Here is a 24,264-nt window from a genome sequence, read left to right on the forward strand (position 1 = left end):
AGGGACATGACTGAGCAACTTCACTTTCACTTTTCACTTTCATGCACCGGAGAAAGAAATAGCAACCCACTCCAGTGTTCTTGCCTGGAGAATTCCAGGGACGGGGGAGCCTGGTGGGCTGCCGTCTATGGGGTCACACAGAGTCGGACACGACGGAAGCGACTTAGCAGCAGCAGCAGCCCTCTCAGATCATCAATCCTCTCACCCAAATTTTTTACCTGAAACTCCTCTGCAAAGTAATCACAGCAGATGGAAGCTTCTTCAATCTCTTTCTAGTCTGGAAACCCTTCCAATAAGCTTGAATCAAGCAAGCTGCTTTATGTTGTTTCTGAAATTAAAGGCCAGAATTAATTTAAAGATATCCCTAGGCAAGTTGTTTTTAGAAGTTTACTTCTTAAAATATCAGCCTGGGCAAGTATTAATCTCCATCTTTAATAAGTTGAGCAGAAGGCAACATTTGTATAAACCCAGGACAGGAACAGCCTAAGAATATTAAACCTCATCTCCCAAAGGAGGCTCAGTTAGGCAATATCTAAAAGGTATTCAAGATGCAGTCTGGTCAGCTTCAAATTCTCCCTAATTAATATCACTTCCATTCTCATTACAGGGATTTCACAATTTTGCTTATTTAATGCTTTAACATCTTTGCTTCCATTCTGATGCTTAGCTTCACTTATTCAAAGATACAAGGGTATGAAGGACTCTGTATAGATTAAAAAAAAAGGCTCTAGGGTTAAAAATTTAGAACATAAAACAACTTCTCTCATCAAACAATAGCTGCTCTGGATTTTAGGGGAGAATAAGTAAAGGAAGGGGAAGAGAAAGCAAATAAAAGATTCAGGAGACTACTACTAGCCAGTATTTTCAAACTAAATTGTTTACTGAAATTTTAGTAAATATGCAAATTATTTTTATAATTCAATACCTGGTCTTTTACTTCCTGACAGGCCTTAGGGCTTAAAAGACCAATGAGCTGTCTAAGTTCTTGACTAAACTCTGTCCCAGGTTCTTGTTTATTTAGTAGACTTCTAAGTCCTGAAATGGAATAACAAAGGCATAACTATTAATAATAAAATATGATTTTGTTATCTAATCAGAATTTGAGGTTAAAATGTATAGTTTAGAAACAAATGAAAATAACAAGATTAATCACATGATTTTTCTTTTTCTTTTTCTCAAAAACTTCTAGATAGAGGTCTTTAAGATATTCCACTGTCCTAACAGTTCTGAGGTATTTACTTGTGAGATCTGATGCAAAATCTGCTTAGTCAATCTCTTTAATTAGAAAAAACAGGGAGGAGAGTGGAATCATTATGCTAAGTCAAAGGGTAAAGTTATATATATATTTTTTCCTGTTCCAACATAAATACCTTACACGAGAACATTTTTAAAAGATATTGAATATATACTGAGTAAATGCCTATCCTGTGGAAGTACTGAAGCTGGCTATTAGTTACTATTAATTAAAGGAAGTTATTATTAAATAAAAATATCAACAATGTATGTGATATGGGGTTAATTAATAGGCTCCTGAGCATTTATTATAGAAGTGTTATAACATTAAAATACTGCACTTCCATCCCAAATTAAAACTGAGTAGTAATGTAAGTTACAAAATAAGTACTATTTCTAAGGCATGGAGGAATGATTATTATAATGTATGTGTGCAATATACATAAGCAAGAGAATGGGCTTGGAGTGTACAACTGGGCTTCCCCTTGGGGGCTCAGATGCTGAAGAATCCGCCTGCAATGCAGGAGACCTGGGATCCCTAGATTGGGAAGATCCCCTGGAGGAGGAAATGGCAACTTACTCCAGTATTCTTGCCTGGAGAATACCCATGGACAGAGGAGCCTGGAGGGCTACAGTCCAGGGAGTTGCAAAGAGTTGGACACGACTGAGTATCTAAGCACACCATAGCAATATATGGGTCTTTCCATGTCTTCTACTTTAAGACTCAAGTTCTCAACAGTATTAATAACTGTAAAATATCTTGAGGAAACTGAATAAGTTCTACTGTTGAGAAAGAAAGGGAGACAGATTAAGATAGAATTCCTTTATAATGAACTCTGTTGGGCATTCACATTTCTATAGAAGAAATAAAATTACAGAAAGAATATGTATCTAGCATAGTACCTGGAGAAGGCAATGGCAACCCACTCCAGTACTCTTGCCTGGAAAATCCCATGGATGGAGGAGCCTGGTAGGCTGCAGTCCATGAGGTCGCTAAGAGTAGGACACGACTGAGCGACTTCACTTTCACTTTTCACTTTCATGCATTGCAAAAGGAAATGGCAACCCACTCCAGCGTTCTTGCCTGGAGAATCCCAGGGATGGGGGAGCCTGGTGGGCTGCCATCTATGGGGCTGCACAGAGTCGGACACGACTGAAGCGACTTAGCAGCAGCAGCAGCATAGTATCATCTAGAGTTTTATTACTGGGACTTCTCTCTCACAAAGTTCACAGTAATGACTCAAGTAAGGTATGTCACTCACGTCTGTGTGTATTAAGTCCCTTCAGTCATGTCCGACAGACTCTTTGAAACCCTATGACTGTAGCCTGCTAGACTCCTCTGTCCATAGCATTTTCCAGGGAACAATACTTGAGTGGATTGCCATGCCCTCCTCCAGGGGATGTTCCCAACCAAGGACTGTACTTGCATCTCTTGTGTCTCCTGCATTGGCAGGGGGATTCTTTACCACCACTACCTGGGAAGTCCATTAAATATATCACATTGTATTCTAATTCTTGAAATTTTGTATACAATATAGTTAGTTGCTCAGTCTTGTCCGACTCTTTGTGACCCCATGGGCTACAGCCTGGCTAGGCTCCTCTGTGCAAGGGATTCTCCAGGCAAGAATACTGGAGTAGGTTGTCATTTCCTTCTCCAATATATAATATAAATTATTATTATTAATATATAACTCTATATTAATAAGATACTTAATGAACTAGAAACCTATTTCTTGACCATACTGAATAAGAAAATATATTGTAATAAATTCATGACTCTGCCTAACAAAGAAATAAAAGCTCACATTAAACTTTGCTTAGCAGTTGGAAAAAAAAAACAACTGAGTGATTTTGGATAAATTACCTACATGTTCCACACTTTTGTTTCCACTGCTATATAATGAGGATAGCAAACATCTCACAGGGTTGTTATGAATATTAAATATTCTAATACACATAAGGTATGCAGAATAGTATCTGACTTATAGTAAATGCTCAATTAAAGAAAAGCTATCATAAGGTAACGGTAATACACTGAACCCTTTCCTTCTCAAGTTTCTGAATTTTTATTCACATGATTTTGGGGGTGATGGGGATTTTTTTTGTCTTTGAGGAAAGGCAGTATAGGAGGTAAAGAGTAATTAATAAATGATGTAAAGATTAAAAGGCTGTCAAGCTCTCAAGCAAAGCTCTATTTTCTCAATAAAGTTAGGGAAGATCACTGATCTTTTCGGTCATTATGTTATTACACTATATGGCATATTTAACACACAATCTTTTGTGAGGAAGGGAGCAAATTATTCACTGTAACCTCATCGATAAAGTATCATATGCCATCTGTTGAGATATGAAGATGGCTGGATTATATAGTTTTTCCCCTGAATTGTTACCTGTTGTGACAGAGTTTTTATCTGCATGCTTTAATGACTTTTTCACAACACAGGTATTTTGTTTTCCATATACCATCAATAAAAATGTTCTTTTTAAAAATCTCAAGAAAAGAAAGAATATATGTATTACCTTTGTAGCAGGCACTTAGTCTCAGTAAAATCAAAATTTCCTGATGGGATTCAGCCATCAACAGTAGTAGCTTTGTAGCAGTACCTCTTATGACTGGACTAGGAGTTGATAAAAGTTTGAAAACAACTTCATCTAAAATTGAATGCAGGATTTTCCCTTCTATTCTGAGTAAATCACCACTAATAGAATAAAAGAATAAAAAATGTACCATTACTAAATGATGGATCAGTATCACAACAAATTAAACAAAAAAGGTGCAGCAACTTAATATCTATGGACTGATCCAGGAAATTAACCAATATTTTAAGTGGCTAGCTTAGTTTCAAGAATATATCACATCAACTAATTGAATTCTTATTGTATGTAAGGCACCATGCCAAGTAAAATAGTGAATACAAAGTAGTCAAAGAAACCTGCAATCAATTATTGGAGAAAGATTAATGTGCAAAATAGTAAACAGATGGTTCAAAAGTTTCAAGCAATAATAAAAGGAAAATCACAGGACAGTAAGTACATGGTTCATTGCTTAATGATGGATGAAGACAAACATGTTATAGAAAATCAATTATCATATACTCAGGAGGAAATTTTTCTTTTAGTATTCCGTCATTACACAACAACTTCATGTTGCATTACTGATGTCATGAAAAATTATCTGAAACTCATAAACAGTCAAAAGGAATTACTAGGCGTCCATTTACTCACCCCACCAAGCAGTATATGATTTTCTAGGGGTATGTTCCTTTGATTATCCATTTACTACTGATTAGGATATTTTACAATTCTGTAAAAGTAGCTATTGCATAAAAAGATGCTCAACACTGCTGATTATCACAGAAATACAAATCAAAACTACAATGAGGTATCACCGCACACCAGTCAGAATGGCTATCACCAAAAAATCTACAAAACAATAATGCTGGAGAGGATGTGGAGAAAAGGGAACCCTCCTGCACTGTTGGTGGGAATGTAAACTGACACAACCATTATGGAAAACAGTATGGAGATTCCTTAAAAAACTAGGAATAAATCTACAGTATGACCTAGCAATCCCAGTCCTGGGCATAGTCCCCGAGAAAATTGCAATTCTAAAAGACACATGTATCCCAATGTTCATTGCAGCAGTATTTATAATAGCTAGGACATGGAAGCAGCCTAGGTGTCCACTGACAGATGAATGGGTAAGGAAGCTGTGGTAATATATATACAACGGAATATTACTCAGCCATAAAAAGGAACACACTTGAGTCAGTTCTAATGAGGTGGATGAACATACAGCATATTATACAAAGTGAACTAGGTCAGAAAGAGAAAAACAAATGTTGTATATCAATGCATATATATGGAATCTAGAAAGATGGTACGGTTGAACCTATTTGCAGGGTAGCAATGCAGACAGGACATAAGAGAACAGACTTATAGACATAGGGCAGTGGGGTAGGGAGGAAGGAGAGGATGGGATGTATGGAGAGAGTAACACAAAACATATATATATTACCATATGTAAAACAGATAGCCAATGGGATTTGCTGTGTGACTCAGGGAACTCAAACTGGGGCTCTGTAACAACCTAGAGGGTGGGATAGGGACAGAGGCGGGAGGGAGGTTCAAGAGAGAGGACATAGGTATATCTATGGCTAATTCATGCTGATGTTTGGCAGAAACCAAAACAATAATGTAGAGCAATTATCCTTCAATTAAAATGAAATAAATTTAATTATTAAAAAAGATGTAATAAAAAAGAATATGTATAAACAATAGAATATTACTCAGCCATAAAAAGGAATGAATTTGAGTCAGTTGTAGTGAAGTGGATGAACCTAAAGCCTCTTATACACAGTGAAACAAGTCAGAAAGAGAAAAACAAGTATTATATATTAATGCATATATATGGAATCTAGAAAAATGGTACTGATGAACTTAGCAGTGAATGACTTGTGGACACAGTGGTGCAAGTTGAGGGTGGAACGAACTGAGAAAGTAGTATTGACATATTTACAACTATCATGTGTAAAACAGATAGTCACTGGGAATTTGCTATATAACAAAGGGACCCCAGCCTGGCACTCTGTGATGACCTAGAGAAGTGACCTGTGGGGACAGGAGGAAGGTTCAGGAGGGAGGGGATATATATAATTATGACTGATTCATGTTGTTATATGACAGAAACCAACACTGTACTGTAAAGCAATTTTCTACCAATTTAAAAAAGAAAAAAAAAAAACCAGATGTTGGCTTGTAGAAAGCAAATAATGGCAAGGATTCCTATCTGAGAGCAATGCAAACAGACTCTTACTCAAAAATATAAATAAACTTTTGTCCAGTTAGAAAAAATAACCATGAATGTTTATAACTGATATTTTCCACTATTCAGCTTTTGTGGAAAAAGGTTATTCTGGTCTTCTTCCATCCTCTGTTTACAGATTTTTGACCTTTTTTTGTTGTTGTTGTTTTCTTTGTAGGCTTTCCAGTACACCCCTAAAAGGTTACTCCCTAGAATTCCATTTTGGGCCAATTTCTTTTCTTACTCAATTCATATTTTTCACTGAGCTCTTCTCTCATGTTTTTAACTATACTTTTTAGCCTGATAATTCGTAAGTCCATAATTCTAGTCCAGATCTCTTCCACAAGTCCTATTCACTGTCAGTGGACATTTGAGTTGTCTTGTCTTTGACTATTACAGATAAAGCTGCTATAAACATTTGTGTGCACAAATCTTTGCATGCACTCTTGTTTCTCTACCTGCTGAACATATCTGTCTATGTTGGACAAACCAATATTGAATCTGTTTTGGCTAAGAAGAGGTGGCAAGAATACACAGAAGAACTATATAAAAAAGATCTTCATGACCCAGATAATCATGATAGTGTGATCACCCACCTAGAGCCAGACATCCTGGAATGAGAAGTCAAGTGGGCCTTAGGAAGCATCACTACGAATGCTAGTGGAGGTGATGGAATTCCAGTTGAGCTATTTCAAATCCTAAAAGATGATTTTAGGATTTGATGTGATTTAGATGTGAAAGTGATGCACTCAATATGCCAGCAAATTTGGAAAACTCAGCAGTGGCCACAGCACTGGAAAAGGTCAGTTTTCATTCCAATCCAAAGAAAGGCAATGCCAAAGAATGCTCAAACTACTGCACAATTGCACTCATCTCACATGCTAGCAAAGTAATGGTTAAAATTCTCCAAGTCAGGCTTCAACAGTATGTGAAGAGGAACCAGAGATTAAATTGCCAACATCCAGTGGATCATAGAAAAAGCAAGAGAGTTCCAGAAAAATATCCACTTCTGCTTTACTGACTATACCAAAGCCTTTGACTGTGTGGATCACAACAAACTGTGGAAAATTCTTCAAGAGATGGGAATACCAGACCATCTGACCTGCCTCCTGAGAAATCTGTATGCAGGTCAAGAAGCAAGTTAGAACTGGACATGGAACAACAGACTGGTTCCAAATAGGAAAAGGTGTACATCAAGGCTGTATATTGTCACCCTGCTTATTTAACGTCTATGCAGAGTACACCATGCAAAATGCCAGACTGGATGAAGCACAAGCTGAAATCAAGATTTCTGGGAGAAATATCAATAACCTCAGAAATTCAGATGACACCACCCTTATGGCAGAAAGCGAAGAGGAACTAAAGAGCCTCTTGAAGAAAGTCAAAGAGGAGAGTGAAAAAGTTGGCTTAAAACTCAACATTCAGAAAACTAAGATCATGGCACCTGGTCCCATCATTTCAGGGCAAATAGATGGGGAAATAATGGAAACAGTGACAGACTATTTTTTGGGGCTCCAGAATCACTGCAGATGACTGCAGCCATGAAATTAAAAGATGCTTGCTCCTTGGGAAAAAAAGCTGTGACAAACGTAGAAGGCATATTAAAAAGCAGAGACGTTACTTTGCCAACGAAGGTCTGCCAACTCAAAGCTATGGTTTTTCCAGTAGTCATGTATGGTTGTGAGAGTTGGACTATAAAAAACGCTGAGTGCCCAAGAATTGATGCTTTGGAACTGTGGTGTTGGAGAAGACTCTTCAGAGTCCTTTGGACTGCAAGGAGATCAAATCAGTCAATTGCAAAGGAAATCTGTCCTGAATATTCATTGGAAGGACTGATGCTGAAGCTGAAACTCCAGTACTTTGGCCACCTGATGAAAAGAACTGACTCAGAAAAGACCCTGATGCCGGGAAAGAACGGAGGCGGGAGGACAAAGGAAGAACAGAGGGTGAGATGGTTGGATGGCATCACTGACTTGATGGACATGAGTTTGAGCAAGTTCTGGGATCTGGTGATAGACTGGGAAGCCTGTGTGCTGCAGTCCATGGGGTCGCAGAGGGTCAGACACGACTGAGCAACTGAACTGATACCACTGTCTACTATTCAATACAGAAAACTTGGTATCATACCTGAATTCATCTTTTATTTCATTCCATATCAAAATGTTCATCAAGACATGATGATTTTTTTATTTTGACCAGCTTCATTAAAGTATAACTGATATACAGCAAACTGCACATATTTAAATGTATAATTTGGTAAGTTTTGACATTCCCCCATCGCAATAAAGATAATGAATATATCCATCACCCCTTAAAGTTTCCTTTTGTTTCACTGTACTCCTCCTCCACTTACCCTCCCTGGCACCTTATTTACACCTCTGTCACTATAAATTAGTTTACCTTTTCTAGAATTTTATACATAGTTATGACTATAGATCCTATCTGAACATCATCAGTTTGCAGAAATGATTCCTGCAAGAAATGATTACTTTTTATTACTAAAGGAAGAGAGGGGGGGAAAAAGAAATCAAAACAGAGATTCTATGATGGCCCAAGTTTGATTTTCTCATCTTATTAATGCCAAATCAAAGTATGACCATTTCTGCTAAACTTCCTGCCTTTGTACACTATTTTAAGATGTAGGCAGTTTCAATAACCACATGAAGTGAAACTGACTGGGAATAATTTGATCCTTTCAGATCTTGCTTTTATTGTTTAGATGATCTACAGTAGTGCTCAGTCTAGTGCTATTATTCCCCACTACCAAGATGAAACTATCCTGAGTACTCTACCTAATGCTCCATTTTTCATGAAGTTTTCCAGTTGTGCAGCTGGATCAGGCAGCATTCTAGCTCTGTTTGAGTTTCTGGTACTGCTCCTTTTAATCCTTCTGGATTACTGTTTCCAAGACATCGAGCAGTTTCCTCAAATGCATGTGCTGATCAATACTCTACTGAAAACTTGAAGGGGATTCTGCAGATCTCTGGGGTTCTTTGTGCAGCTCTCTCTTCCATGATATCTTGTCTTATGAACTCTAGCCTACTTTTCACGTTCTGTATGTTGTTTCTTATTTCTGTGCATTTGCTTATGTTGTTACCTCTGCCTAGAATATTGTTTTCTCTTCTCCTCACTGGTTAATTTCTCATCCTTCATCTCAGTATTACATTCTCCTCATCTATTTATCTCAGTTTCATCTCAGGTGTTACATTCTCCTGGAAGTATCCCCCACCTCAGTTTGGTTTAGGAGCGCCTCTTAATACTTAATTAACATTGTACCTTATTACCCTGTAATATAGTTGTATTTATGTATTAGTCTCTTCCACTATACTGTAAGCTATTTGAAGATAAGGTTCATATCTTAATCGATTTTATAAATCCAATGATAGACAATACTTGGCACATATACTAGATACTTAACAAATCCATATTGAGCTGAAAAAAATCAATGATTTCAACAGTGTTTACTCTGCCTTTCTATTTTAACCTGGGAAAATTTGTCTATAACTTCTTTTATACTCTAGAAGGGCATAGCACTTGGCAAATACTGAGCTTGCAGTCTGCTAAATAAGTACATGATTGTTCAGTCACTAAGTCGTGTCTGACTCTCTGTAACCCCATAAACTGCAGCATGCCAGGCTTCCCTGTCCTTCACTATCTCCTGAAGTTTGCTCAGATTCATGTCCATTGAGTCAGTGATGCTATTTGATTAGTTATTTATTATCGTGATCCCAATATTCTCCTTCAGATATCACAGTAATTTTTCTTCTCTAAGACTGAGATAGGGCTAAAATCTTAAGTTCTGAAATAAGATATAAATTCAGTAATAAACTTTCTTTTACAGTATTTTATATTTTTTATATTCATTAAAAAAATAATGGTAATAACAAAGCTTCTTAAATGTTATATATAAGTCATATACAACTGATTTTAGTAAAACTGGCAATGCTTCTCATCAAAAACAAAAAAATTCTATATATTTTATAAAGCCAAGTCACCTATTGATCTGCAGTATGTTCTGTAGCAGAGTCATGACCATAGATCCTATTTGAACATTATCAGTTTGCAGTAAGCGCAAGAAATGATCACTTTTCAGTACTAAAAAAAGAGAAAAAAAGAAAGATTACGATTCTATGATGATACAACTGGGATTTACTTGTCTTTTCAAAACCAGATCAAAGCATAATCATTTCTGCTAAACTTCCTGCCTTGATATACTTTGCAATAAAGTTATACTTGTTTTTTCCATAACCATAATAAGGCATTTATTCCATTTTTATGGACAATTACAAATAAACAGTAAGCTAAGAATGTATCATTATCTTCCCTTAAATTAAAAATAAAATATAACATATCCTAAAACTGAGTCTCCTTTTCTAACACTGATTTCATTGAAGACAATCACATTTTCTGTGAAAAAGAGAATATGAAGGAATAGCAATAGTTCAGATGATTATAATCAGCAGCTCATGTACTTAAAAATTTAATTGTTATATAATGTACCATATTTGCTAATACCTTGTCTTAAATAATAATAAAATCACTAACTACCCAGAGGAATATTTGGTTTGTAATTTTTAGGCTCTGAATGGCCAGTTATGAAGACCTGGCACTATATGCTTATGTAAGTCATTTAACCTCTCAGAAAATGTTCTTCCCCTGTAAAGTGAAAACTAACAATTCTCTCACAGACTACTGTAAAATGTCCTAGAACACGGTTGTTGTTATGTTCAATTGCTAAGTCATGTCAGACTCCTTGTGATGCTATGGACTGAAGCACGCCAGGCTTCCCTGTCCTTCACTATCTCCTAGAGTTTGCTCAAACTTAAGTCCATTAACTTAGTGATGTATCCAGCGATCTTGTCCTCTGTCATCCCCTTCTCCTCCTGCCCTCAATCTTTCCCAGCATCAGGATCTTTTTCAATGAATTTGCTCTTCACATCAGGTAGCCGAAGTACTGGTGCTTCAGCTTCAGCATCAGTCCTTTCGGTGAATATTCAGGGTTGATTTCTTTCAGGACTGACTGGTTTGATCTTGCAGTCTAAGGGACTCCCAAGAGTCTTCTCCAACATCACAGTTTCAAAGCATCAATTCTTTGGCCCTCAGCCTTCTTTTATGGTTTAACTCTCACATCTGTACAGGACTACTGGAAAAACCATAGCTTTGCCTAAACGGACCTTTGTCGGCCAAGTGATGTCTCTGCTTTTTAATATGCTGTCTAGGTTTGTCACAGCCTTTCTTCCAAGGAGCAAGCGTCTTTTAATTTCATGGCTGCAGTCACCATCTGCAGTGATTTTGGAGCCCAAGAAAATAAAGTCTGTCACTGTTTCCATTATTTCCCCATCTATTTGCCATGAAATGATGGGACCAGGTGCCATGATCTTAGTTTTCTGAATGTTGAGTTTTAAGCCAGTTTTCCTCTTTCACCTTAATCCAGAGGTTCGTTAGTTCCTCTTCACTTTCTGTCGTAAGGGTGGTGTCATCTGCATGTATGAGGTTATTGATATTTCTCCCAGCAGTCTTGATTTCTAGTTTGTGCTTCATCCAGCCCAGAATTTTACATGGTGTACTCTGCTTAGAAGTTAAATAAGCAGGATGAAAACACACTATCTAGGTTTGTCTAGAAATAGCGTAGGTTCCCATTAAATTTCAGTTAATAGTCCTTTGTTCATTAACTGACTAGAATTTTAATTAAAGTGAGATCAGCTATGCTGGCAAGGCAGCTCTGTGAACACTATCCTAGCTTCTACACATTTTTTCCTCTTTCAGTCTCCTGAGGGGACATATTTGATTTCTTTCACATACTTACTACTGTTCTTCATTTCTGTTTACATAATCCAATATTTCACTAGTTACCATTTTAAAAAATCTAACAACTTCAAAAAACTTCTGATATTATTAAGTATTTTTATGGTTTTTTATTTTCTATTTTTCAATAGCAGAAAAATTCTCTGTAGCTGGGATAAGTGTATATTTCTATTTTTGTCTACCTAATGACGTTTATCGGAGAAGGCAATGGCAACCCACTCCACTACTCTTGTCTGGAAAATCCCATGGACGGAGGAGCCTGGTGGGCTGCCGTCTATGGGGTCGCACAGAGTAGGACACGACTAAAGTGACTTAGCAGCAGCAAAGATGTTTATTAATAACTCTTTAATTCTGAATTCACTGAAATCATGTAGTATGCAATGTTTATATATCTTTTCTCTATTTTGGAAAAAATATGATAAAATAATTTGTTGAAGTTATTCTACTTTAATAACATTTATCTTATTTTATTATAAGATTTATTTTTGGAGAAGGCAATGGCAACCCACTCCAGTACTCTTGCCTGGAAAATCCCATGGACGGAGGAGCCTGGTAGGCTGCAGTCTTGGGGTCACGAAGAGTCGGACATGACTGAGCAACTTCACTTTCACTTTTCACTTTCATGCATTGGAGAAGGAAATGGCAACCCACTCCAGTGTTCTTGCCTGAAGAATCCCAGGGACGGCGGAGCCTGGTGGGCTGCCGTCTATGGGGTTGCACAGAATCGGACATGACTGAAGAGACTTAGCAGCAGCAGCAGTATATTGTTTTCAAGTATAGATAACTATTTGGTCTCCCAACAAAAACTGATATTTGCCAATTTTTTTAAATTAAAGTTTAGAACATGTGTAAGAGTAGTATATATGACCCTGCATTTATTAGTCACTCAACTTAAACAATGATCAACTCATGGCCAGTCTTGTTTCACCTACCCCATCTATTTCCTGCCTCCCATTTTATCTGAAAGCAAATCCAAGACATCAAATAATTTTACCCAGAAATATTTCTATACATATTCCCAAAATATTATGTATGAATTATTAAAAAATAAAATATGGCCATTATCTAACCTAAATAATTATGATTACCTGATTTTATCAAATATCCAGTCACTGCTCCCATTGCCATTTTTTTGGTGAATTTTCAGAAGTTTACTTTAACTGGGATCCAAACAGGAGCCATACAATGTAACTAGTTATCTTTCAAATTTCTTTTAACTTATGGGTTTCTACTCTACCCTTTTTCCCCTTGCAGTTCATTTGTTTACAAAATTATGTCAACTGTCCTTTGAGCTTCCCAAGTTTACTTTTGCTTACTGCATTCCTCTGGTATAATTTAATGTTTCTCTGACCTTCTACAAATTGGTAGTTGGAGCTCCAGGTTCAAAATGATTCATGTTTGAATTTTTGTTATATACATGTCATATGTGAGGTTATAATGAGACATTACAATGAGGCACTTCATATCTGATTGTCTCTCCTTTTGAGATGTTGACAGTGATGGATAATTAATTCACTAAAGGTTGTAAAACAGCATGATTCTATCATACCCTTTTCACTTATTAGCTGGAATATGTTTATAAAGAAAAAATTTTCCTCATCAATATGTAAGAAAAGGCAGTATAAATGATGGACTCTTTTATTTATTAACAGTTTTCAAAATGAATTGGTTCCCTAGCAGACTCCTATGCTAACTTTTTAGTTGTGGCTGGAAATAAGTAATAAAAAGATTAGAGAAATGTTAATAATGATTGAATCTCAGTGATGAGTACAGAGGGGTTAAACTATTCTGCTTCCCATAGTAAAAAGGTTAAAGTTAATAATCTCACTATATTGATGTGTTTTAATCCACTGTAGTTATTACCCTCATTACTGTTCAATTTTCCCATTTCTGGCTAGCAGAAGCCTCCTTATGTTGGCTTTTCACAAAATCCTAACAGACTTTGACTGGTTCCTTCCTATCTAGTATTCAAGATACCTCTGGCTTACCTTGCGTATTTTCTATCTCATACCTATATACAGTCAGCCATTTCTCCAAGGAAGTGGTTCTTTTGAGAGAAAAACTTACTGGACATCCTATTTAATACCTATTTTATTGGTGTTTTAAACTGACAGATTGACCTGAGAAATACTGTCACTTTTGTTATAGTTATTATTTTGAAAAGGAATATGGCATATTTAAAACTTTTTTCACATATTCTGTCTCCTGCTGTCTCTCTTTTAACTAGGTTTTAGTATTACACCATACTGTAGCTAAGCTCTTTACATTTTGGTAAAATAGTTCTTATAGTAGGGAAGTTTATAATATTTTTTTCATAAAGGGAAATGAACAGATAATGCTTTTTTTTTTTTTAAAGGAAGTATTTGAGCATGAAAGTAATTGCCTTTGGAAAATGGGAAATGGAGAGACGTATGAGGGCCAAGGACTGTGTTTTAAATAATCCTTATGGAACTGACTCTGTAAATTATGTACATGCATAATTCTGAAAGCAAAAAATAAAATATTAATATTCAGCTCAATTTTTACTTTCTAAAAATATCAATGTTCTTATATTATTCCTATACATTTTTCTTAGAGTAAATCTTTCAAGAAGGTAGGAACATTGTCACGCTTATTATTAAAAATTACTTTCTAGTCTTAAGGAAACATAAAACTAACAATATATTTATATTTTTCAATGTAAGTATAGAAATAGCCTATAAAGTAACTTTCCAGTTTAGTAAAATGTCACCATATAAAAGCTTAATCTTACCTCAATAGTTAGGCTGTGAGTTAAATCATATCTATACTCTTTACATAAGGATTTCTGTCACACTAAGTCTAAAACACAACTGTAATCTTTGAAACAAACATAAAAAACTTTTCCCCTAGAATAAACTGTTAAAATTATTAAGCCTTATCTTAAATTTGCTACATAGAAAAAACTAAGGAGAAAGTTTTATTTTAGCAATATTCCCCTTAATGTAATATTATTGTTAATGTTGTCTGTTTAAAGCTGGAACATCCAAAAAAAAATAAAATAAAATAAAGCTGGAACATCCAAATTTGCCTTTACTTTTTGTGTATGGGGTTATTTCAATGTGCTTTTATTTAACTGTATTTAATTCTATTTAACTGTATTTACTTATCTGTATTTAATGAAGTATTTGTTTTTAGAAAAAAAAAAATCAAACTGATAGCAGGTGACTCTACAATGACTATCAGTTACATTAAAAATCTTTTCTCTTACCATTCTGGATGAGTTGAACATGGCCTCCCAATAGCCAGAAGAGAGAATCAGTCACAACTTCAAAAAAGTGTAGTAATGCATCTTTTTCTTCACCCTTAACACACACACACACACACACAAGAATTGACTTCACTGTAATTGTTTTAATTAATAAAAAAGATAGACTTCTCTCCGGAGAGTCTTAGGACCAGGTTTTTGGATCTTAGTTATTTATGAGGTATATAATCTTGAAGCTTTTATTTTCTTAATTTATAAAACTGCGGTTAAGGCTAGTAATATATAACAGAAGTGGTTGCTATTCAGAGGTCAAATGGGACAATATAAGAAGCATAAGAACTATAAGTTGATACACTAGGGATTTTTTGATACCAGTCATTCATAAGTATCATCTATGGAGTTTTAAAAATATACCTATGTACAGGTTTTAGTCCAAACATACTGAAATGTGAATCTCCAAAGTTAAAAGTCTAGACATCTACTTTTTACACAATTAAGTGGGTGACTTGGGTATGCGGCCAGGGTTGAACATCACTGCAATATGCACATATAGATGTCAATATATAAAGCATTCAGTGTATTTCAGCTGCAGCTTCTACTCTATGACTCCATGAGAGCATGAGACCATGTTATTTAGCTCTCCACTATACACCCATTACATACTATACACCCAGTGTCTAAAACAGTTCAAACACACAGTTAAATCAATATTTATCCAATAAATAAATGACAATTTTTTTCTGCTTCTTTCCTTCTGGAAAGCAGAGTGAGGAATTATTCTAGATTAGAGTATGTGTCAAAGTAGGAAATAAGAAACAATACATTCACAGTTCTGTCTTTCCCTGGCCATGTAATTTTACTGCAAAGTTAATATCAAGGCCATTAATCTCATCCACGTTCTGAATGTACTATGGCATAAAAGTAATAACAACAAAAATACGATTGCTATGGTTACTCTTTATAATAATGAAAGCATTTTCTTTCTATTATTCTAGTTCAGGGTTAGATAGGTGCTTAAACAGACATGTACTAACAAATATAACAATAATCAAAAAAGAAAGAAGTGCCACATTAGATCAAGAATCCCTTTAGTCCAATAAACTGCCTTAGCGAGTTTCACTGAAAGAAAGGGCACATAATCTTCACTGCTACCAATCTCAAAGAATACTGCTGGGTTCCTAAAATTAGTACTTTCTTTTAAAAGCCCATCAGATAATGTCAACCTTAAATTCATGGCCTCTAAGACCGGTTAACAAAATTTATCCCTAAGTCACCTCAAAATTCTGGCTTAGGTGCTTTTCTATTCTTAAACATAGAATATATGTATGTATGTATGTGTGTGTGTGTATACACATATGTATGTATGCCTGTATGTATGTATATTTTAACAAGTTTTCAGTTTAGGCCATAAAATCCTATGTATGTCCTACTATGTACTCCACTACCAACATACCAACTAATTTAAAAATATATATATATATGACTTGGAAGGAAAGTTATGTCCAACCTAGATAGCACATTCAAAAGCAGAGGTACTACTTTGCCAACAAAGGTCCGTCTAGTCAAGGCTATGGTTTTTCCTGTGGTAGTGTATGGATGTGAGAGTTGGACTGTGAAGAAGGCTGAACGCCGAAGAATTGATGCTTTTGAATTGTGGTGTTGGAGAAGACTCTTGAGAGTCCCTTGGACTGCAAGGAGATCCAACCAGTCCATTCTGAAGATCAGCCCTGGGATTTCTTTGGAAGGAATGATGCTAAAGCTGAAACTCCAGTACTTCGGCCACCTCATGTGAAGAGTTGACTCACTGGAAAAGACTCTGATGCTGGGAGGGATTGGGGGCAGGAGAAGAAGGGACGACAGAGGATGAGATGGCTGGATGGTTATCACTGACTTGATGGACGTGAGTCTGAGTGAACTCCAGGAGTTGGTGATGGACAGGGAGGCTTGGCTTGCTGCGATTCATGGGGTCGCAAAGAGTTGGACACGACTGACCAACTGGACTGAACTGAACTATGACTGACAAACAACTAGGTAGACAGAATTAATACATAAGTTCAGTTTTCTTTTTATTCTTTTTTGACAGCAGAAACAGAATTTTAATTAATTTTAAACCAAAGTCCAAACTGTTTTGTTTTAGTCTGTGCTGCTGATGCCATGATAACCCATCAACAAACAAGTGCTACAGGAGGACCTGGATGGGCTCAGAGGCAGAGGCTGGGCCTTGAAGTCAAAGAGAGCCAATCCTCCTGCTCAACCAGCCTGTCCATCACACCAGCACCTGCTCCACTGGCACCTGAGTCATAGACTCAGACAGTAGCTTCCTGCCTGGATTATGGACACTACTTCTGTGCCCTTCTGGGCCTGTGCACTGAATCCTCTTTCTCTTGTCATCATGTTTTTTATCCACCAATTTTAATTTCTTCTGTGGTCAAGGGGCCCTTTTTTTTTTTTTTGTAGCTGATTTACTCCCTTTGATGGATATACTAAAAAAATTTTTATCTCTATACAAACACCATAGTAACAAATAGGAAAGTATTATGGAAAGTATTGAAGGACAATATGAATGAAAATAATATAATTATTACTGCTTTTAAATGGGGAATATTAAATAAAAGTGCTTTGATGAAAACATAAAGCTTTCATAATGGTCTGAGCTCTTCATGAGATGGAAATTCATTTTACAAAGGAGGAAACGGAGGAAGAATGAAACCAAGTGATTTGTGTAAGAATCCAGAGTTAGTTTTTGGCACAGCCAGAAAAAGAAATCAGATCCAGGGCTTTCCTGGTGGCTCAGTGGTAAAGAATCTGCCTGCCAATGCAGGAGACATAGGACTGAAATGACACAGTATGTTATCTGACTATGACAGAATTAAATTAGAAACTGATAACAATAAAATATCAAGAAAATCCTCAACTATCTGGAAACTAAGCAACATGCTTCAAAATAATCCATGGGTCAAAAAAAAAAGTACATATAGTATTCAGCATAATTCACTCAAGAAATATTTGTTGGACTGATATGAACCCAAATGTTTTGGCTGAAATATTTTGACCAGAGAGGATCTGAATGAGCAACAGAAAGTTCACCTTTATTCTTCTTTACCATTGGAGTTAACAAAGAAAAGCCTTGGGCTTAGAGAACAATACTTTCCTCTACTATTAATTACAGTAGAAATTATGCTATGGAAATAAATATCTATGGGTGTTGCTCAAAACTGAGTAGTAAAGCAGATACTTCAAAAAGCATAGTGTCATACAATATGCTTGTCAGCACTGTAAAATTTTCAACTGTAAAGGTTTTTTTTGTAGCTAAAATGTTTAAATCCAATACTCTAGTTGTTGTTTAATCACTAAGTCATGTCAGACTCTTTTGTGACTCCATGGACTATAGCCCACCAGGCTCCTATGTCCATGGGATTTCTCAAGAAAGAAGTATGGAATGTGTTGCCATTTCCTTCTCTAGGGGGTCTTCCTGACCCAGGGATTAAACCCACGTCTCCTGCCTGGCAGGTGGATCATTTATCACTGAGCTACCTTGGAAGCCACTCTAATTGTACTTTCAGCCAAATATTGCACACCTGAAAAACAATGTGGAATATCATCTCAAGAATTAAACAGTTTTGGCTACAAAACACAAATCCCTAAGTAAACAAACATACCTTAGCTGCATTGATAAAACATGTTTGTAATCGCCTCCCCAAAACCAGAAAATTTTCTGCAGCCGATGGAAGTAATTCATTGTAAAATTCTTCTGCATCTTCTCCTGGTTCCAAGCCCACACAGCAATGGCTGAAATAAGAGCATAAGTTTGTGACTCAGTTTGCACCAATTACAAATTTTAGACAAATGCTAAGGCTTCTAGACACTGTGTCTTAATGAGAATTTTTAGTATCTTTCTTTTGTTGTCAAGCCAGTAAAGAATTTTTAATGGACAGTTAGTGTAACAACTTTGTTAATAAGTAAACAGTGGTATGAATTTTGCCTGTATTTAGAGCTGCTGCTGCTAAGTCGCTTCAGTCATGTCCGACTCCGTGCGGGTCATAGACGGCAGCCCAATCAGGCTTCCCCGTCCCTGGGATTCTCGGGGCAAGAACACTGGAGTGTGTTGCCATTTCCTTCTCCAATGCATGAAAGTGAAAAGTGAAAGTGAAGTCGCTCAGTCGTGTCCGACTCTTAGCAACCTCATGGACTGCAGCCTACCAGGCTCCTCCGTCCATGGGATTTTCCAGGCAAGAGTACTGGAGTCGGGTGCCATTGCCTTCTCCAATATTTAGAGCTAGGACATCTATTTTCTAAAAACTTACTTGTCAGTTCTTCAGGAAACAAAATACACTTGACTCACAATAAAGAGAGAGGCCAAGTTTTCGGTGAATGGGCTACACACACTCTAAAAGCAATAGAATACCTTGAGAACCACTTCAGTACTCTTGCCTGGAAAATCCCACGGACGGAGGAGCCTGGTAGGCTGCAGTCCAAGGGGTCGCTAAGAGTCAGACACGACTGAGTGACTTCACTTTCACTCTTCACTTTCATGCGTTGGAGAAGGAAATGGCAACCCACTCCAGTGTTCTTGCCTGGAGAATCCCAGGGATGGGGGAGCCTGGTGGGCTGCCGTCTATGGGGTCGCACAGAGTCGGACACGACTGAAGTGACTTAGCAGCAGCAGCAGCAGCAGCAACATATGTGTTAACTGATACATTTTAGACATCAGACAGCTGAAAAATAGCTAGGATAGTATTAGTCTACAAGGGACAGATTAGGAAATGGAACACTCTAATTTTATACCAATTCTTTCCAAGAGATCTCCTTTCCTAAAACCTGCAAAATATCTGATTGCATACTCCCTACATCAGAAGGACCAACAGCAAAAACTCTAGTAGACACATTCCACAGCATACAATGAAAGGTCATTTAGAGAAATGGTGGGTCCTCTTGAAACCATACATAAAGTCACTCCGTAGGTATGAAATGAGTATATTTAAAAGGTTCAATAATAAAAAGTATTTCTGCAAACTAATACCAAAAAAAGTCCCCAATCCAAGAACAGTCTCTATGTTTGTACTCTAATGAGTAAGTACTGATGCCTGAGGCTTGTGTAACAGTTACTACATATGTGTATACTAAAAACTTAATACATCCTTTCTTTTGCATATTGGTTCTGAAGGTCAAGAGACTTATACCCACATGCATCAGTTTCTCTTTTCCCTTTTGTTTCTAAAGTTAATTAAAAGTACTATTTTTACTGAAAATGTTAATAAATGAAATACATTTTTGTACATTCACAAATGTGGATTTCTTGAGACTTGGAGTCTACTTCTAAGAGTCTAGCTCAATCAATATTTCCATGAGCTAACATATCTAACAAAACAAAGACATAAGGCCTTATTTACTTCAGGAAATAATCTTGAAAATTAAGGTATAAAAATATTACATACAGTTGTTAAGGTATACCTAATGGTATACCTTGAATCTGGCCTTTATCTATCTTTAATTATGAGCAAGCAGTTTCAAAAACTAAGATCCAATTAGTACTGCACATTTTCAGTTAATTAGGAAGCGGCTTAGACACTGAGAACATCTGGCTTATTTTACTGCTGCCTATATAAAAAAAGATTTTGATCTCTTTTTCTCTTAATTTCTAGCATGGCAGTAGATAAGTAAATGCCACTTCTAAATTTACTGGCATGATTTGGGTTACTAATGAAATATAAATTTGAGATAGCTAAATCAATATACTGTGAAATGAATAGTTTCTGTATCTCTCCTGAAATGCCTTTCATTTCAGCACCTCTTTCATTCTGCCTTGTATGATAAATCCACATGACTATCATCCCATCTCTACCATTAAGTTTTTCCAGTGTAGAGCCAGTGTCTTAATCTCTTTGTTTCTTCAATATTCTTTAGTCAGTAAAGAGTTTATAAGGTCCTTGGGATTCAGTGGTGAGAATGAAACAAGATCACCATCTTCTCAGAGCTTATGGAGTGAAATTTTAGACAGTGAAATATTCACAAGTACAGTTAGGAACAATATACATCCATAACATACCATGGAAGCAGCTGTCAATGTTTGTTAGCAAGATTTTAAGAAAAGAAAACAAATTTGAAAATAAGAATCTACTACTATATCCCTCAACAAAAAGCTGACTTATTGCTTCGTTTTACCTTAATATCTGTGTTAGCTGGGAAACTGTAGTCCAACCACCCTGGATACGAGAACAATCTTGACTGAGGACCAAGAGGCAATACTGAATGAGATCATAACAATATATATCTTGTTTGATTTTCTTCAACTCTGAGCTTCCTAAAGGTGTGTTGTTTATTATTTCTAAGGCAAAAGGAAATAAGATATACTTATTTATGCTCAATAAATCCAAGAGCTATTTGTATTTCTATAGGCTGAATAAAAACTAAAAACACATTAAAAAGGAAGAAATCACTGCTTTATCACAATGTTAAGATTTCACTGAACAAATTAAAAACAAATGCTAATATGATGGAATTTGTTTTGTTACTTAAACAAATTAGCCAATCACAAAAAAGATTTTCTTACCTTTTAACTTCAACAGTATAACAGGGACATTCTGCTCAGGACTTTTTGCAACTTCAGCAGCCAGAGATAAGATTCTCGGGTCTGTACCTGTTGGCTTCATTTCTCATACCACCTATATTTAACAGAATCAGAAAGATAAAGGTCAACAGTCCTTAGTTAGGTCACCCCCTAAATAACGTATGAAACATAAATGGCAATAGCTTGGCTTGGTTTGAAAAGTGAAAGATAGATTTATCTCATTTCTTCCTTAAAGGAAGAAACTTGGATTTCTAAAGTTAGAGATTCTTATATCTTAGTGTAACAGCTACAGTAGGTACTGCTTATTGTGCACTAAGAGTCCGAAACTGTGCTTGGTGTTTCACACTCACTCTAATCTGCACAATAATCCTAGGTTAGGAGTTCATTTTCTTTTATCATGAAAGAGAAAGTGTGCAGAAAAGAGCTAATCCAAGCCTGTGTGTGCGTGTGTGCTTAGTCGTGTCCAACTTTTTGAGACCCTGTGTGTAGCCTACCAGACTCCTCTGTCCATGGAATTTTCCAGGCAAGAATTCTGGAGTTGCTATTGGGTTGCCATTTCCTGCTCCAGGGGATCTTCCCAACTCAGGGTTTGAACCCACATCTCTTGCATCTCCTGTACTGGCAGGTAGATTCTTTAGCACTGGGTCACCGGGGAAGCCCAATACAGGCCTAAGACTACTATCATTTTTAAAGGTCTCCTTATAAGGTTGGCTCTTGGCTGGTGTCTAAGAACTTGGATTTCAGGAGGTTTCCACCAATTTCTTAATATTAGTGTGGTTCACTGGGCCTAAACTGTTTGTAAAAACAATGTGGTTTATGTTGAACACCTGCTTTCCTTCCTGAAGTCTGGAATTCTGGTATATGGTAGCAGAGGACACCTACATGACCATCCTCCAATAAAGACTCTGGTCACTGAGTTGCTAGTGAGCTTCCGTGGTAGACTACACTTCAACACATTATCACAATTAATTGCAGGAAGAATTAAGCACTATCCTATGTGACTCCTTTGGGATAGGGGTCTCTTGGTAGAGAGTACAAGTTTTCCTCTGAACTTCACCTCATGTGCCTTCCCCCTTTGCTGACTTTATTTTGTGTCCTCGTAGTATAATAAATCATAGCTATGAATATAATTATATCTTGAGAACTATGAGCCCTCCTAGCAAATCACTGAACCTGAAGTTAGTCTTGGGGATTCCCAACACATAATTCATAAATTTTATTATAAAATAACCAAAGCTTGTTTATAAATAGTATAGTAAACAAAATCAATTATCTTAAAAAAATCCATATCCTAATTTGTTGCTAAACCTTTTCTTTAAAAAAAGTTTTAAGGCATTCAAAGCTCAAAGAAACCATAAAAAGTATAGATGTTATTTATTTATAATTAATAAAGGCTAACGGAGCCTGGGGAGAAGGCAATGGCACCCCACTCTAGTACTCTTGCTTGGAAAATCCCATGGACGGAGGAGCCTGGTAGGTTGCAGTCCATGGGGTTGCTAAGAGTCGGACACGACTGAGCGACTTCACTTTCACTTTCATGCATTGGAGAAGGAAATGGCAACCCACTCCAGTGTTCTTGTCTGGAGAATCCCAGGGACGGCGGGGCCTGGTGGGCTGCTGTCTATGGGGTCGCACAGAGTCGGACACGACTGAAGCAACTTAGCAGCAGCAACAGAGCCTGGTGGGCTGCCGTCTATGGGGTTGCACAGAGTCGGACACGACTGAAGTGACTTAGCAGCAGCAGCAGCAACATAACATTGTTTACTTTGAATTAATCGCCATGTGAAGTGCTTTCATAAGCATTATCTCACTTAATCCTTACAACAGGACTATGAGGCAGAGCCTTTAATCATCTCCACTTTACAGATTAAAAAAAAGTAAAGTTTGAAGAAGAAGAAACCTTCATTGTTCCACCATCCCTCCTCTACGTGGTAGAGTAAGTATCAATATGACTCAAATTTCCATTTCAATGTTCATTATATCCCTTCCCACATAAAAGAGTAAAAAACACGAAACATATTTCCAAAAACCTATTTCTAACACTTTTTATGCTATTGATCTTCATAAATGGCACCACAGTTCACATTTTTGGTCATAATACAGGCATCCAGAAAGCATTCCTTATTAGGTAAAATATAAATTATTAAAAAAAAAACAAGTTTTCTGGAAATATTTTTTTAAAAAGCCCAGCACAACTCTTGGCACACAGAAGGCATACAAGTTTCCAAGAAAGTGGACAGAGTTAATCTCATTCTTTCCAATGGCTGTATTATGCTATGCTTCCTTCATAATAGTGCATCAAAATATATTTAAGCATCTCCTCTATTGGAAGTCATTCAGAGTGTATGCCATTATAAGGAATGCTGCAATGAATATCAAAGTACATGTCTTATGTACTCATGATAGTTCTTTGTGGGATGAATTTTCCCCTTCAAGTCATACGGCTGGATGGCAAGATACATATTTTTAAATTTTTTCATTAGACAATAAACTTTCCTCCAAAGTGGATGTTCCAATTTACATTTCCAGCAACAATGTTTGAAGGTGCTCATTTTACTAAGCCGTTAATAGTAAATAATGTTATATTTTGCATTTTTGTCAATTTGCTAGGTGAAAAATGGTATCATC

At 36.6% G+C, this 24,264-nt stretch overlaps 1 protein-coding gene across 3 annotated transcripts in view; it reads right to left on the reverse strand.

Annotated features, from left to right (window-relative positions):
• Positions 1–24,264, reverse strand: part of IQCB1 (IQ motif containing B1) — a 45,869-nt gene that overhangs the window by 18,821 nt on the left and 2,784 nt on the right. For all 3 annotated transcript variants that reach the window (XM_010845410.1, XM_010845409.1, XM_010845411.1), the window contains exons 3-10: positions 21,619–21,730; positions 21,231–21,393; positions 18,728–18,857; positions 15,072–15,165; positions 10,033–10,132; positions 3,754–3,932; positions 926–1,035; positions 219–328 (exon numbers count right to left, since the gene is read on the reverse strand). In XM_010845410.1, the coding sequence (XP_010843712.1) occupies positions 219–328; positions 926–1,035; positions 3,754–3,932; positions 10,033–10,132; positions 15,072–15,165; positions 18,728–18,857; positions 21,231–21,393; positions 21,619–21,718 (986 nt within the window). In that variant the 5' untranslated portion in view covers positions 21,719–21,730. The remainder of the gene's footprint in view (positions 1–218; positions 329–925; positions 1,036–3,753; positions 3,933–10,032; positions 10,133–15,071; positions 15,166–18,727; positions 18,858–21,230; positions 21,394–21,618; positions 21,731–24,264) is intronic.

Source organism: Bison bison, unplaced genomic scaffold (genome assembly GCF_000754665.1).
Source record: "Bison bison bison isolate TAMUID 2011002044 unplaced genomic scaffold, Bison_UMD1.0 scf7180017864215, whole genome shotgun sequence".
Lineage (NCBI taxonomy): Eukaryota > Metazoa > Chordata > Mammalia > Artiodactyla > Bovidae > Bison > Bison bison.